This window comes from Ostrinia furnacalis, unplaced genomic scaffold (assembly GCF_004193835.3).
Source record: "Ostrinia furnacalis isolate ACB-3 unplaced genomic scaffold, ASM419383v2 OfSCF3453, whole genome shotgun sequence".
In the NCBI taxonomy this organism is placed as follows: domain Eukaryota; kingdom Metazoa; phylum Arthropoda; class Insecta; order Lepidoptera; family Crambidae; genus Ostrinia; species Ostrinia furnacalis.
This window is the reverse complement of record NW_021133692.1, coordinates 587,757-602,154: the sequence shown is the minus strand read 5'-3', so window position 1 is coordinate 602,154 and position 14,398 is coordinate 587,757. Positions and strand designations below refer to the sequence as shown.

General features: G+C 40.0%; 2 protein-coding genes across 2 annotated transcripts; both read left to right on the top strand.

The window, feature by feature from the left end:
* Positions 1-667: 667 nt before the first annotated feature.
* LOC114357821 (cytochrome P450 6B6-like) lies at positions 668-5,246 on the top strand. Its single transcript, XM_028311605.1, has 2 exons — positions 668-2,190; positions 4,323-5,246. The coding sequence occupies exons 1-2, from the start codon at positions 813-815 to the stop codon at positions 4,499-4,501; spliced, it is 1,557 nt and encodes a 518-aa protein (XP_028167406.1). The 5' UTR covers positions 668-812; the 3' UTR covers positions 4,502-5,246.
* A 4,993-nt stretch (positions 5,247-10,239) lies between these two features.
* LOC114357823 (cytochrome P450 6B6-like) lies at positions 10,240-12,893 on the top strand. The gene is made up of 3 exons (XM_028311607.1): positions 10,240-10,274; positions 11,213-12,581; positions 12,718-12,893. Exons 2-3 carry the CDS (start codon positions 11,213-11,215, stop codon positions 12,891-12,893), a joined length of 1,545 nt encoding a protein of 514 aa, XP_028167408.1. The 5' UTR covers positions 10,240-10,274.
* The last annotated feature ends 1,505 nt before the right edge of the window (positions 12,894-14,398 follow it).

Here is a 14,398-nt window from a genome sequence, read left to right as displayed (position 1 = left end):
ATGTTGAATATTCGAAATGGTAGTGTGCTATTTAAATTCGTGAATACATAGTTGGGCCTCGTTCACACGGCAATCCAGATAAGTAGGATCCAGAAATGCAGTATTCCGTAAAAGTTAAAGAAAAAGCTAAAGAAATAAAGTAAACAATAAAATAATCTGCACCTACTTAATTTGGTTTGGTTTAGTCAAAGTAAGTAGGCAATAAAAAAGTACTTTGGCAAGCACTTGTTTGTTTTTGTTATTCCACAACAAATCAACCGGCAGCAAATCTAAATGATTTGTTGACATTATGCCATTTTAACCAATTCTATTCCTGATAATTTCGGTCCATTACCAAAACCAAACTATGACAAACAATGATAGACGGGCAAAAGCAAAACACACAACGACGTTCTAAATAGTGACAATTCTTTGCAAACAAACAATTCATTTGCACATTCAAATGTTTAGAGGCAAATATCAATTAAGTAATATTTACAAACTATCGTCAACGCCAAGTTAAAAAGGTAAAAAGACTGGATATTGGACAATGGTTGTTGTAAGTTAGAAAGATGATAAACACTTTTTAGCATTAGATAGATCACTAACATATCTATTCCTTATCACTGCCAAGCAAACCTTATCTGGTTTATTTATAAGGCAAATGGTTCCAAGTCCATTACAGACATCTACAGCAGGCAGGCAAGTAATCTACGCATTGTGCCAAAATCCTTGGTGCAGTTCACTCCCGCACTAACCAGTAGTTGCTATAATTGCGCTCGCTCGCCCGCGCGACCAGTCGCATCCCGCACGCCGCGCGCTCCGCACTCGCCATGATCGTCGTCGCGCTCGCGGTCATCGCGCTCATTGCGCTGTACCTTTACAACATTAGAAACTTCAACTACTGGAAGGAAAGAGGAATCAAACATGACAAACCCATATTATTCTTCGGCACCAACGCCAAAAACTATTTNAATTATCTGCAGCAGCAAAGCGTTTCAGAATCAATAGTTGAAGCTTATTGGAAGTATCCCGAGGAGAAAGCGGTCGGGCTTTTCAGATCCACGGATCCATGTTTAGTAGTGAAGGACCCGGAGATCATTAAGAGGATTTTGACGACAGATTTCAATATGTTCTACCCTCGGGGCTTAAATCACCAGAAAGGGCACGAGATCGAGCCGATGCTGCGCAACCTGTTCTTCGCGGACGGCGACACGTGGCGCCTGCTGCGGCAGCGCATGACGCCGGCGTTCACGAGCGGCAAGCTGCGCGCCATGTTCCCGCTCATCGTGGAGCGCGCCGAGAGCCTGCAGGCGCGCGCGCTGGCCGCCGCCGCCGCCGGCCGCACGCTCGACGCGCGCGACCTCATGGCGCGCTACACCACCGACTTCATCGGCGCCTGCGGCTTCGGCCTCGAGGCCGACTCGCTCAACGAGGACGACTCCGCCTTCAGGAAACTCGGAGCGAAGATATTCCATATAGGTTTCAAGGATGCCGTACTTGCAATGCTTAAAGATATATTCCCGCAACTGTTCAAAAGTATTCACACACTCCAAAGGGTAGAGGGTGAACTGACAGACCTTGTCAAAGTTATATTAAAGCAGAGAAATTACCAACCATCGGGTAGAAACGACTTTATAGACTTATTGTTGGAATGTAAAAAGAAAGGCGTGTTGATTGGAGAGTCGATAGAAAGAAAAAAAGCGGACGGAACACCTGAAACCGCTACTTTAGAAATGGATGACATTCTAATGACTGCTCAAGTGTTTGTGTTTTTCGCCGCGGGCTTCGAGACGTCGTCGTCCGCGACCAGCTTCACGCTGCACCAGCTGGCGTACCACCCGGAGGTGCAGAAGAAGGTGCAGGAGGATATAGACAGGGTGTTGGCCAAACATGACAATAAACTGAGCTACGAGGCTGTCAAAGAGATGACCTATTTGGATTGGGCTTTCAAAGAGGGTATGAGGATGTTCCCCTCGCTTGGATTTTTGATCAGGAAATGCGTGGGTAAATACACAATCCCTGAGTTAGGGATGACGATCGATGATAAAGTGCGGGTGTTCATCCCAGTTCAAAGCATGCAAAACGACCCAAAGTACTTTGACAGTCCTGAGGAGTTCAGGCCAGAGCGCTTCCACCCCGACTCATTCGAAAGTGCGAAGTTGAAGTTTGTGTATCTGCCATTCGGAGAAGGGCCCCGTGCTTGTATAGGTGAGTGATTTTATTCATTTATTAACATACAAACCCGTGAATTAAGCATAATAATAATGATGCCAATACTTACAGATTGAAATTTATTAAAAGTAACTAACATTATTCAATCCAGTACCGAACCTTATAGGCATAGGTCAGGGTCAATGTCAATAAATATTTATCAAAATTGTGGATTCAATGCAAATCTGTGAGAGTTTGTTTACATTAATAATAATAATAATTTACTGTTTTAAAACGCTATATTTTTTTTTATAAAATAACTTAAAATAGAGGTTTCAATGTCTGAAAATAGGTGACTTTCAATTTATACTATTACGTTATACCATCATCATTCATCACTCTAAATAAAATTCTGATAAACAACTTAAAAATAATAATTCTTGATACCGATAATAATAATATAATCTATTAAAATATTATTGTATTCATTATACCCGTACTCATTATGTCTAACAGAACACTGTACACACAAACAAACGATTGTGTATAGTGTAAATTAATTATAATTGGCATTAAGCAACATTGTTAAGTAGGATGTTTGGAGGATTTTCTCTATCATACGAATTCAATTTGTAGTTTTAAATGAACTGGAAGATTTAACAGAATTGACAATAACTGTGTTTTGATCTCGCGGTGCCTCGCGATAAGAACTTATCTACTGTTGCTATTAGCATTCCGGATTGCTCATGACCGACGCGCAGGCAGACGTAAACAATACTTATGATAAATTGTATTTTATTTAACTTGTCATTTATAAAATGGGTACTTGTAATTTATAGATTATCTTCTTTGAAACTAGCTAGATTCAACAAAAGTTATTTAATGTCAATTTTGCGGTGGTACCGATTTAGAATCTTTCTAATTAAACAAAGCATTCATCAGTTAGTAATAATACACTCGGCATCAAATAAATCGCACCTCCCGCAACAAGCACTTCTCAAACGGATGGATCCCCACTTCCCACCAACATTGGTTCCATTTGAAAGCCTAATGGTAACCTTCATTTCATTAAAGGAAAGGTTTTTACACCAAAAATGTGTTTTTAGAAGGATCCAGAGTCACTTCTTCAAAAAATAGGTAGTTACGCTTGGGCCAACTTTTATGGCTATAAAACTGTAAAGTTGGGATTAATCGCTATCCATCTGTTAAAGAGGACACATGAGATCTTTATTTGGTTTTATAACCATAAAAATTGGTCTAATTGATCCCAGAGGTGAGCCCAAAGTGAGGTCTATTTTCAAGTCACATTTATGGTATATGTTAATCATTTATTTAGAAATGAAATGTATTTTTCTTTAAGAATATTTATTGGGCTTTCAAATAACACCAATATTGTTGAGGTATCATGATTGTGTCAGAAGAAAATCTTTAAAGTTCGCGTCGCGGAAGGTGCGGTTTATTTGATGTTGAGTTTATTAGAGAACATTGCATTACTTAGTTTTAATTATTAACTAAGAAATAATGAGAAGATGGAATAGCAAAACAATTAAGATGCAGACATTTTCATAGTAGATTACCTACCTACTTGTTATTTGAAAATCCAATTTGAGAATCAAAACAATTTTTTGTTGCAAAAATGCAGCAAAAAATTAAGTGATGTAATTATACTTAGATCACTCATACGTTCCTATGTATAATGATGAAGTATTATTGTAGAAGTATGTAGTTTAGGAGTTGTTAATATTCATGCCTTGTGATTCATCAGAGTTATTGTGTTGGTGATTTTAATCAAATTACATGACTTAAATCCGACACAAATTTTGCATGATAATAAAACAGTATAGTACCGCCCTGTACCTCTAGCACGAAAAACTTTCGACTTTGAATCATTTACGTATTCGAATCGCCATCAAAAAGTTCGCTTTAGTATGATAACGTAAACAAAATGAAATGTATGAAAGCGCCCCTGGGATCGTAATGTAAAGTGAGCTTAGCATGAGAAATGGTAGCACGAAACTAATTTCGACAATCGAGATGTTCACGTTATCGTTGAATTCGAAGGCTTGAGTATCGAATTTTTCGACGAGAGTTTTTCGTGTTAGAGGTGCTGTACCTAAATTGTAAACATTATACTACCTGTATGTACTTAAGTATTTTAACTTTGCATAACTGGTTTGTGTTTACGTCAGGTGAGCGTCTCGGGCACATGCAGTCGCTGGCTGGCCTGGCCGCAGTCCTGTCCAAGTTCACGGTGGAGCCTGCGCCGGAGACGGTCCGCAAGCCGCGCGTCTACCCCAAGTCCGGCATCGTTCAAAGCATCGACGGAGGCCTGCCGCTGCTCTTCAAAGAACGGAAAAAAACCAACTAATCATAAGTTTACACTGAATAAAGGCCACGCCTTTTATAGGATAACATTGTATTTGTAATAGACATACAGGGTGAAATTTAAATTACTGACATCCTTTTAAAATTAAACTCTACTCATGATACACGGTTGGTACAGTCCCCATAATAATATTATGAGAAGCGCAAGCGACCGGTTTAAAACGATTGTATATTCAACAGCACATCAGACTTACACCCGAATTCACAAACGATCCTGCTTAAGTGAAGTAGTAAATCTAACGCACAGCGTTAAATCGAGCTCTTTGATTCTCACGCGCACTGTGAGACCTCATAGTAATGTTTGTGAATACGGGCGAAAACAACACCTACTTATCACCATCGAAATAAGATGCCACAGTGTTATGCTTGATGTGCTGTTTGTTGCCATACAAGATTTTTATTATTGCCGTTTTAACTAATTGGATTATTCTGTATTATTATACATATTTGGGGTATGTACTATCATGAGTAGAGTCTTATTTTAAAAGGATGCCAACGATTTAAATCTCACCCTTTATGATTGTCAGAGAAACCTTCATTTAACTCGCTATCACGATGCAACTTTGTTTCACTAGATTGTATTTGATTGCGTGGCTGCTAAATACAAATGTCTTCAATAATTGCATTTATTGTGGTGAATGTAATTATGGTGGGTGGAAGTTGATTGTACAAATTTAGAATACATTAAAAATTAATTATAAAATTGTAAATAAACTCAGATTTAAGTGATTTTCCTGTTTTAATTACATCATTCCAGAAATGTTGCGGTGACTTTTATATACGAACGTCTTTGTGTACCTACTTAATTAATTGATAATTATATGAAGCGATAAAAAACAAAATTTAGGTATGCCAATTAACTTAGCGAATGCATTAAGAGAACCGGAACCAATGACGCCGTACCTACCTAATTTTCTTCATCTTTTTGGAGTTTGACCTGTTACAATTTTCGTCATCCTTTAAGATAATACTTACATAAAATTTATCTTATTAGTCACCATTCGTAAAACATGTCTACTAGGGTGGTCCTTATTCCTACGAAAAAAAAATTTTTTTCTTATATTTCGCGGGGCACCACGTAATTTGAATATATACCATATGAAAGTCTTTCATTATTTTTTTTTTAATTTTTAAAAGACATTTAGGGGTCGCTACCAAGGTTTGAATTTTAAGTAAAAACACAAAATCTATATTTGTTAGATTCATTTATTTTTAGCCTAAGCCAAATAAAAATATTACAAAATTATTGTTGTTGCTATGAACTAAGATATTATGTACAATGTACATTATTTGAATCAATTATTTTTAAGATATGAGTGTTTACTTGTTAGTATCTCGACGCGTCGGTACCATGGTCGGTACAGAAGAGGGGTTGAGGGGAGAAGGGGACAAGAAGTGATTGTCTATTCTATCTATGCGATGTTCATTTGCACCTAAAATGTGATATAAACACTTAAATAAAACATTTATGAAACCATGATTTAAGTAATTACATAGTTGATAATTAATGGGCAAACAACCTAGTCATACATGACATTATAGGAGTACGATAACTTATCTAAAATTACATTGCATAAACATCAATAAATTATATTTGATATAATCTATACCTACTATCTATACTTCTATACTAATATTATAAATGCGAAAGTACCTAACTCTGTCTGTCTTGCTTTCACGCCTAAACCACTGAACCGATTATAATGAAATTTGGCATAGAGATAAGTAGTTTGAGTCCCGGGAAAAGATATAGAATAGTTTTTATCCCGGTTTTTGAAACAGGGACGCATGCGATAGAGTTTTTCTGTGATAGACAAAATTCCACGCGGGCGAAGCCGCGGGCGGAAAGCTAGCCACGATAATCCGATTAATTGTAAGTTTGTTATTTGCTATTAATGCCATATCATTATTGCAGTCTTACGCATCATTGAATACATGTATAGTATTGGATATTAAATATTTTTACATTAATTTTAAGTAGGTATCTAGGTACTTATGAACGAGTCTACCCATTGTAACGTTGCAANGGCGGTTCAATTCCAGTCACCAAGCCGCCAGGAAAAAAATCCTTTCTTGCACCATCATCAGCTACGCTACGTCATTCCATTGTCGGCCATGGTCTCACCCTCACAATGTCATCCATGAAGCGTGTACCTATCTCCCGAAACGAGCTATGTCATAGGGAAGCTTGAATACTAAAGTCCAAGGGAAGGACGTGAAATTATATTATTGTGTCACTGGGGTTACCCGTGCACTTGTTGACATTAAACCCCGAAGAGGCAGGTAATGTCGCGGCGACAGATGGCGCTCTGAACGCGGAATAGGTAATTTGGACGGTGTTCTGTTGTTTGGGTGAACAGCCAGTGTAATTAGATGTTTTCTAAAAATAACACCAGCTGTCCGTAATTGAAACTGAAAGCCGCATATAAACCTAGTTTACGATGACCGTTTATTGGTGATATTATTAGCAGTAGGTAACTACGAGTAACTACCTACTATTACTCGTAGTAAAAACTAATTCGTACTTTGATAAGCTGATAACTAACATTTTTATTGTCCGATGAAGCTAAAAAGGCGCTCATGGCTATCAGCAAAGTCATTCCGAAGAAAAAAAAGCCTAAAATTTTTAGTAAAACATAATAATTATCGAGACATTCTTCAGCTGCTTCATTTTTTGCTCTAGGTAGAGTCCTAATGAAAAAAGTATGTTATTGAACAGTAACTCTTTGTTCTATTTAACTTTGTACTTCAAGCGTGCGCATTCCTCGTTTTTAATCTCAAAAACTTTTAATTAGCATCAATAACCTACCAGAAATGGCATCAAATGCACTCACCGCCCTTCTTCCCGAACTCTGCCCATAAAGCGTGTACAATACACCGCTCAACACTAAAGCCCAACTGTTATTGATATAGACCAACTTCGGCCCGTGACGGCACGCCCTAATTTGAGCGATAAACCTTTATTGGGCTTCTTTCGACTCCAGAACAGACGTTTGTAGTAACGCGGAATAAAAAGGGAATTAAGTAAAGACGGCGACTGACTTGAGCATTGGCTTGTAATTAGCAATAACACACAGTGGATCAAACGTGCTCTATTTTTAGTTAAAGGGGCGACCGGTGAGCAGTGTACTCTCATAGAACCACTAAGAGATTCGCAAAACCAGTCGGTCGAATGGAATGCCTACGCGGCACTATGTTGATTGCTATAGCGTAATACGCATTATGTTATTAATAGACAACTGAACCTACTCGTGCCTAGACCTTGTGGCGCCCATAATATTATGTAGAGTACTACTTGTAATTGAATTATACTAGTGGTTCTAGATTTCTTGTTATTTAAATACTTGACTTGTGTTTTGATGATGGTCAAGCACAAGTCAGTCGGCAGGTTAAGGCCAGCAATCGCGCGGAGTTTTGTTTCACTCCTTTATTGAGTCCGCAATAACAGTAATAAAGTTCGTGATGTCTAATAGCGCTGATGAGTCAATTCCAAAGGCTGTAAATGCTGTAATGAATCATTTCGGAATAAAGGTTTCTTAGTTGCCTTCTCATTATGTTCATCACACTTAGTACCAACTTGTAAAGAAGTTTCATTTGACTTTCCATTACAAGAGTAAAGGTAAATAATTAAAAAAAAACACCCTATCATAATTTTTTGTTTCACTGGACAGTGAAGCACATCATTACTACACTGCGATGTGGTAACACAACTGCTGTGACTGAGTATGTATGTTTAAGAATCTATCTAAATATTATTTTCAACACAAATAAAAAAATATTTATCTTTATTTCTCTACTCATTATTACTTTTTTACGTTAACTTGGATTGAAGTGTATTGAATTAATTAGGTACCGTAAATCTAAGTTAATATGTAGATAACTACTTCCAGATAGAAACTTTGTGGCCCTTAAATCAATTAGTAGTTAAAATTCTGAGAGGCAAAAATTTCGAGTGTCTTGTTAGTCATAAAATTTATTTTCGCCTATCAAAATGAGTTAGCAGCGATCGCAAAGGCGCGTTTACTTTAAATTGTTGATTATTTTGAGTGTTGCGATATCAAAGAGTAGGAAAATGAGAAAACTCCAGGAGCAGATTTGTTTGCGTTAACTCCAAAGATATGAATAATACCCAAAGTTTGCCGCCCGACCTCTGCTTAAAATGATGAATTACTTTACAATTATTTTAATTTCGTGTTAGGGTTATTGTTTCTCGCGGAACTTTTGCGTTCATAACGTGTTTTTTCACTATTATTTAAAAACTGGCTCTCGAACCAAATTACGCTTGTTGACTTTTATCTATTTAAATCATGATCTGAACTAAAAGTATAATTATAATAATTATTATATCTACACTGAACCCTTTTTTTTCTAATTGTATACATACTTGTTTTAGTAACACGACTTAAGGACATTGTTATGTGTGATAGTTTGTTGCGATCAATCTACTTCGTGTCAGAGTATCTGGAACATAGAAATGTCTGGTTTCTATTTGTTGGTGTAGCTGAAGATATTGGTGCATAATATAATATCTTATTCATTGACTTTTATGATGTTTTTTTTTGTGAATGGTAATAATAAACACACACTCGAGTAAACATGGAGTAGGCTGCCAGTTCATTTTTGAAATATAATTATTATCTGAGAGATATGAATTATCTTTCTATTATATTCTCAGATGAAAAAGCTTTTCAGGCGACTTAATGGATTCTTTTAATTAGAAATCCTTAGGGAATAGTAAATGAAATCTTATTGTCAAACGATATTACTCTAGCGTAATAAGATTTATCATTGTTGCTTTATAATTCGTTAATTATTTTCTTTCGGAATGGTACTGCTTCTTTTTATACTAATTGATTAACACACCTCTATACCACCATAAGTTTATTAACTTGACTACAATGGATAAGAAAAAAGTTTATATCTGGAACAGGCTATCGCCTGGTAAACTGTCCACACCAATAGATTTTGATAATCTTCCAAAAAAGGCCGAATATCTTTGATGCAATCAATTAATTTTCTATTATCAATGCAAATCAAACTCACGATAACACATTCTGAGTTACATTTTCCACTGTTTAAAATTCAAGATAAGTAGGCGTATAGTTCTGGAATGCAATGTCAGAGCCACAAATTCCGGCCTAAAAGGTATTGGGAAGGGGCCGAGGCTTAGGAAGGCAAACTAATAATCAGTGGCCGTCATAAACTAACTCGGCGGCGCTTAATCCCGGGCTCGGGCCCGCGCAGCCCAGCCGCGTCAGCCACGCCAGTCCCTCCTGCCGAGGTTGTAACATTGTTAGTGAACTTACTTTAGCATCGATAAAAAGGCTAAGGGCTCCTGTACACGACGCTGCTACCGCGCCGCCGCCGCGCTGTCGCCGCGCCGCTACACTGTTCATACGCACGGAGTAAAACAACCGCCGCGCCGCCGCCGCGCCGCCACCGCGCCGCCACCGCACCTTCATAGCATAATTTCGCCCGCGGCGCGGCGGCGGCGCGGCAGCGGTGTTTACGCGGCGCGTATACACAGTGCAAAGGCGCGGCGACGGCGCGGCGGCGGCGCGGTAGCGGCGTCGTGTGCAGGCAGGAGCGCTAAGGCTAATAATAGAATTTTCATGTTGTTTTAATTTTATTGTATTTTGTTTAAAGTCAAAGATAAACCTATTATTCGCAACTATGTCGCTAATATCTCACGTAGTCACGACGTCTCTGCGCTCACGCCTAGTCGCATCCCGCACGCCGCGCGCTCCACACTCGACATGATCGTCGTCGCGCTCGCGGTCATCGGGCTCGTTGCGCTGTACCGAAACTTCACCTACTGGAAGGAAAGAGAATCAAACACGACAAACCCATACCATTCTTTGGCACCAATGCCAAAAACTTTCTGCTGCAGCAAAGCTTTACAGAATCGATTGATGAACCTTCTTGGAAGTATCCCGAAGAGAATGCGGTCGGGATTTTCAGATCTACAGATCCATGCTTGGTAATAAAAGACCCGGAGATTATTAAGCGGATTTTTACTACAGATTTCAACATGTTCTACCCTCGTGGGTTGAATCGATTAAATCAGTATTACAATCGATTATTGAAGTTATTGTATGTAAGCTAAAACTTCTTGCCCCATTTTGGAAATAATTAATTTCTGTCAAGTAACCAAACTACTGCAACAGCGCTTGATCGGTTATAGAGAATGTTCAAGTCGTACTAAAGTAAGGTGTACGGATGCAGTATGGTTAAGTTCAGCATAGAGAGTGTTATTTAATGCCACAATCGCGAAATCTTATGCGTAGTACGTTTACATCGATGATATTTTGTATGTAAATAATTCAAAACAAAACTCTTTTTTTCTCTTAACTCCAGGGATAGATTTCAGTGCGCTTCGGTTTACAAATTAGTATTGGCCTGAGGAAAAAAATGCACTATGGTTTCATTCTGGGCAGCACTTGGTCCAACTTCCATACATGGATTGGCACTGTCCTTTGTTTCAATAATCTCACAAAACCTCGTGTCTGCTTCCTAAGTTATTTTTATTTTATTGTATTTTAATTTCAAAGTCAAAAAACCTGTTATTCGCGATTGTCTCGGTTTATAATATACTTTCATTTTAATTTCATAATATTTATTAACTCACGAGTCTCACGACGCATATGCGCTCACGCGCAGTCACATCCTGCACGCCGCGCGCTCCACACTCGACATGATCGTCGTCGCGCTCGCGGTCATCGCGCTCGTTGCGCTGTACCTTTACAACGTTAGAAACTTCAGCTACTGGAAGGATAGAGGGATCAAACATGACAAACCCATACCATGCTTCGGCACCAACGCCAAAAATTATCTGCAGAAACAAAGTGTCACAGAAAGTTTGATGGAAATGTATTGGAAGTATCCCAACGAGAAAGTGGTCGGTTTTTTTAGATCTACAATCCCATGTTTGCTAGTGAAGGACCCGGAGATTATTAAGCGGGTTCTGCAGACAGATTTCAGCATGTTCTATTCTCGTGGGTTGACCCGTTTGAAAGGGCACGAGATCGAGCCGATGCTGCGCAACCTGTTCTTCGCGGACGGCGACACGTGGCGCCTGCTGCGGCAGCGCATGACGCCGGCGTTCACGAGCGGCAAGCTGCGCGCCATGTTCCCGCTCATCGTGGAGCGCGCCGAGAGCCTGCAGGCGCGCGCGCTGGCCGCCGCCGCCGCCGGCCGCACGCTCGACGCGCGCGACCTCATGGCGCGCTACACCACCGACTTCATCGGCGCCTGCGGCTTCGGCCTCGAGGCCGACTCGCTCAACGAGGACGACTCCGCCTTCAGGAAACTCGGAGCGAAGATATTCCGATTTAGCGTAAAAGACCGTATCATTATAACGCTTAAGGAGATTTATCCGCATCTACTTAAACGAGTTCACTCTCTTAAAAGGGTAGAGGGTGAAATAACTGATTTAGTTAGAGCTATATTAAAACAAAGGAATTACCAGCCATCTGGTAGAAACGATTTCATTGACTTATTGCTAGAATGCAAAAAGAAAGGTACGTTGGTTGGAGAGTCTATAGAAAAAAGGAAAGAGGACGGAACACCTGAAACCGCGACTTTAGAACTAGACGACGTTCTCATGACTGCTCAAGTGTTTGTGTTTTTCGCCGCGGGCTTCGAGACGTCGTCGTCCGCGACCAGCTTCACGCTGCACCAGCTGGCGTACCACCCGGAGGTGCAGAAGAAGGTGCAGGAGGATATAGACAGGGTGTTGGCCAAACATGACAATAAACTGAGCTACGAGGCTGTTCAAGAGATGACGTATTTGGATTGGGCCTTCAAAGAGGGTATGAGGATGTTCCCGTCTATCGGTTTCTTGTCCAGGAAATGTGTGGGGAAGTACACAATCCCTGAGTTAGGGATGACGATCGATGATAAAGTGCGGGTGTTCATCCCAGTTCAAAGCATGCAAAATGACCCAAAGTACTTCGACAGCCCTGAGGAGTTCAGGCCAGAACGCTTCCACCCCGACTCATTCGACATAGCGAAGTTGAAGTATGTGTATCTGCCATTCGGAGAAGGCCCTCGTGCTTGTGTGGGTGAGTGAATTCAATCCAAATCTTACGCGTGAATTTTGCTTCATAATAATAATACCAATACGTACCCATCGTGAACTTCTGTCTATAAGGGTCAGTATGAGTAGGAATCTACCCACTATACTTTGTTTTGCATTAGGCGAGCGGCTGGGGCGCATGCAGTCGCTGGCGGGGCTGGCCGCGATCCTCTCTAAGCTCGCGGTGGAGCCTGCGCCGGAGTCCCTCCGTAAGCCGCGTCGCGACCCCAGGGCTGGTGTGGTCCAGACCATCGATGGAGGTCTCCCCCTGCTCTTCAAAGAACGTAAAAATCTATAGGTACTTATAATAAATCTGTAGAGAGGTCAATTCTGTGCATGAAATATATTTTCAAAATAACTATCAGGGGGTGATCATTGATCGATACTGATGCCAAAAATGTAATCAGTAAAATTTTTGTCTGTCTGTCTGTCTGTCTGTCTGTCTGTCTGTCTGTCTGTCTGTCCGTCTGTATGTTCCTTATAGAAACAAAAACTACTCGACGGATTTTAACGAAACTTGGTACAATTATTCTTCATACTCCTGGGCAGGTTATAGTATACTTAGGAATTCCCACGGGAACGGGAATTAGCGGGAATATCCGTTTGTATGAAAAATCTAAACCGCTTAAGTTAGACGCTTGAAATTTGGCATGCACTTACCTTCGTAAACTTAAAGCTTAGTTACAACAGGATATTGCAAAATTCCCACGGAAACGGGAGTTAGCGGGAAAAAACATTTGTATGAAAAAATCTAAACCGCGTAAGAAAGATGAAGGGGGTAAAACGGGATCCACGCGTACGAAGTCGCCGCTAGTACTAAATAAAGTATCAAATTTAGACCACGCAGTATCTTTAATGATAGGTGCTGCTAGCCCCTGACTATTATTATGGCTGTTCTTTGCAGGCTGTGGCGGGTGCTCGGGGCGCTGTGTGCGTTGCGACACCTAGCTCAGGCTAACCGTTGTTATTGCCAATCATTTAGATCCCGATGTTAGCTACTTTCATCCTCATTCTGACTGATTCCATATTATTATTTATTATGTATCAGAATAGAAATTTATTCATTGATACGAGTTGAATGTTCATTTGTGGCCCTAATTAATTTAGTAAAATTTTGTTCCTCAAGGAGGTCTAGTATGTAATTCCAACGTTATCTGATGTTACCTACACAGAGAAAGTAGTTAGGTATTGTTATCATTATTATGGGGAGATTTTAATTTGAATAGTTGCTTACCTAATTACTACTTTGCTTACTAATTAAATTGATATTACTGAAATTTAAATGTGCTGTTACAAATTAATATCGGTAAGTAGGTATTAAAATAAATTGTGTACTTAATTTTCGATTTTTTTTAAAGGAATTGTTATAAGCCACTTTTGTCGTCAAGTGTGCACAAGCAGTAGGTATTTACCTCGTTAAGATGTATGTGTGAGCTTAAATCGCCCGCTACAGGTAAGCCTCTCCCGTGTAGCGGTGACTTATGGCGAGCGTTAGCAGGAGCCTAAATTGCGGGAGGGCTAGCTTCGTGCCTTCCTATAGTCGGTACCTGGCATTCTAACAAGCATGTTTTGTACTTGTTCAGATGTATTGGAAAACCGTATTGGCTTACCGGAAAACGCAGCGTGTGACGTCCACCCACAAGGTGGACCGATGACATAGTAAAGTTAGCAGGAAGGCGCTGGTCGCATACCGCTACCAACCGGGCAACATGGAAAGCATTGGGGGAGGAGGACTATGTTCAGCAGTGGACGTCCTATGGCTGTGAAGATGATTGGAAGTTTTATTACCGTGGCATTATATTT

Bases quoted from the DNA above. Each gene is read 5' to 3' on its own strand.
- LOC114357823 (XM_028311607.1), top strand. From the start codon at position 11,213: ATGATCGTCGTCGCGCTCGCGGTCATCGCGCTCGTTGCGCTGTACCTT. The intron at 12,582-12,717 runs GTGAGTGAATTC...GTTTTGCATTAG, and splicing joins AGGCCCTCGTGCTTGTGTGG to GCGAGCGGCTGGGGCGCATG.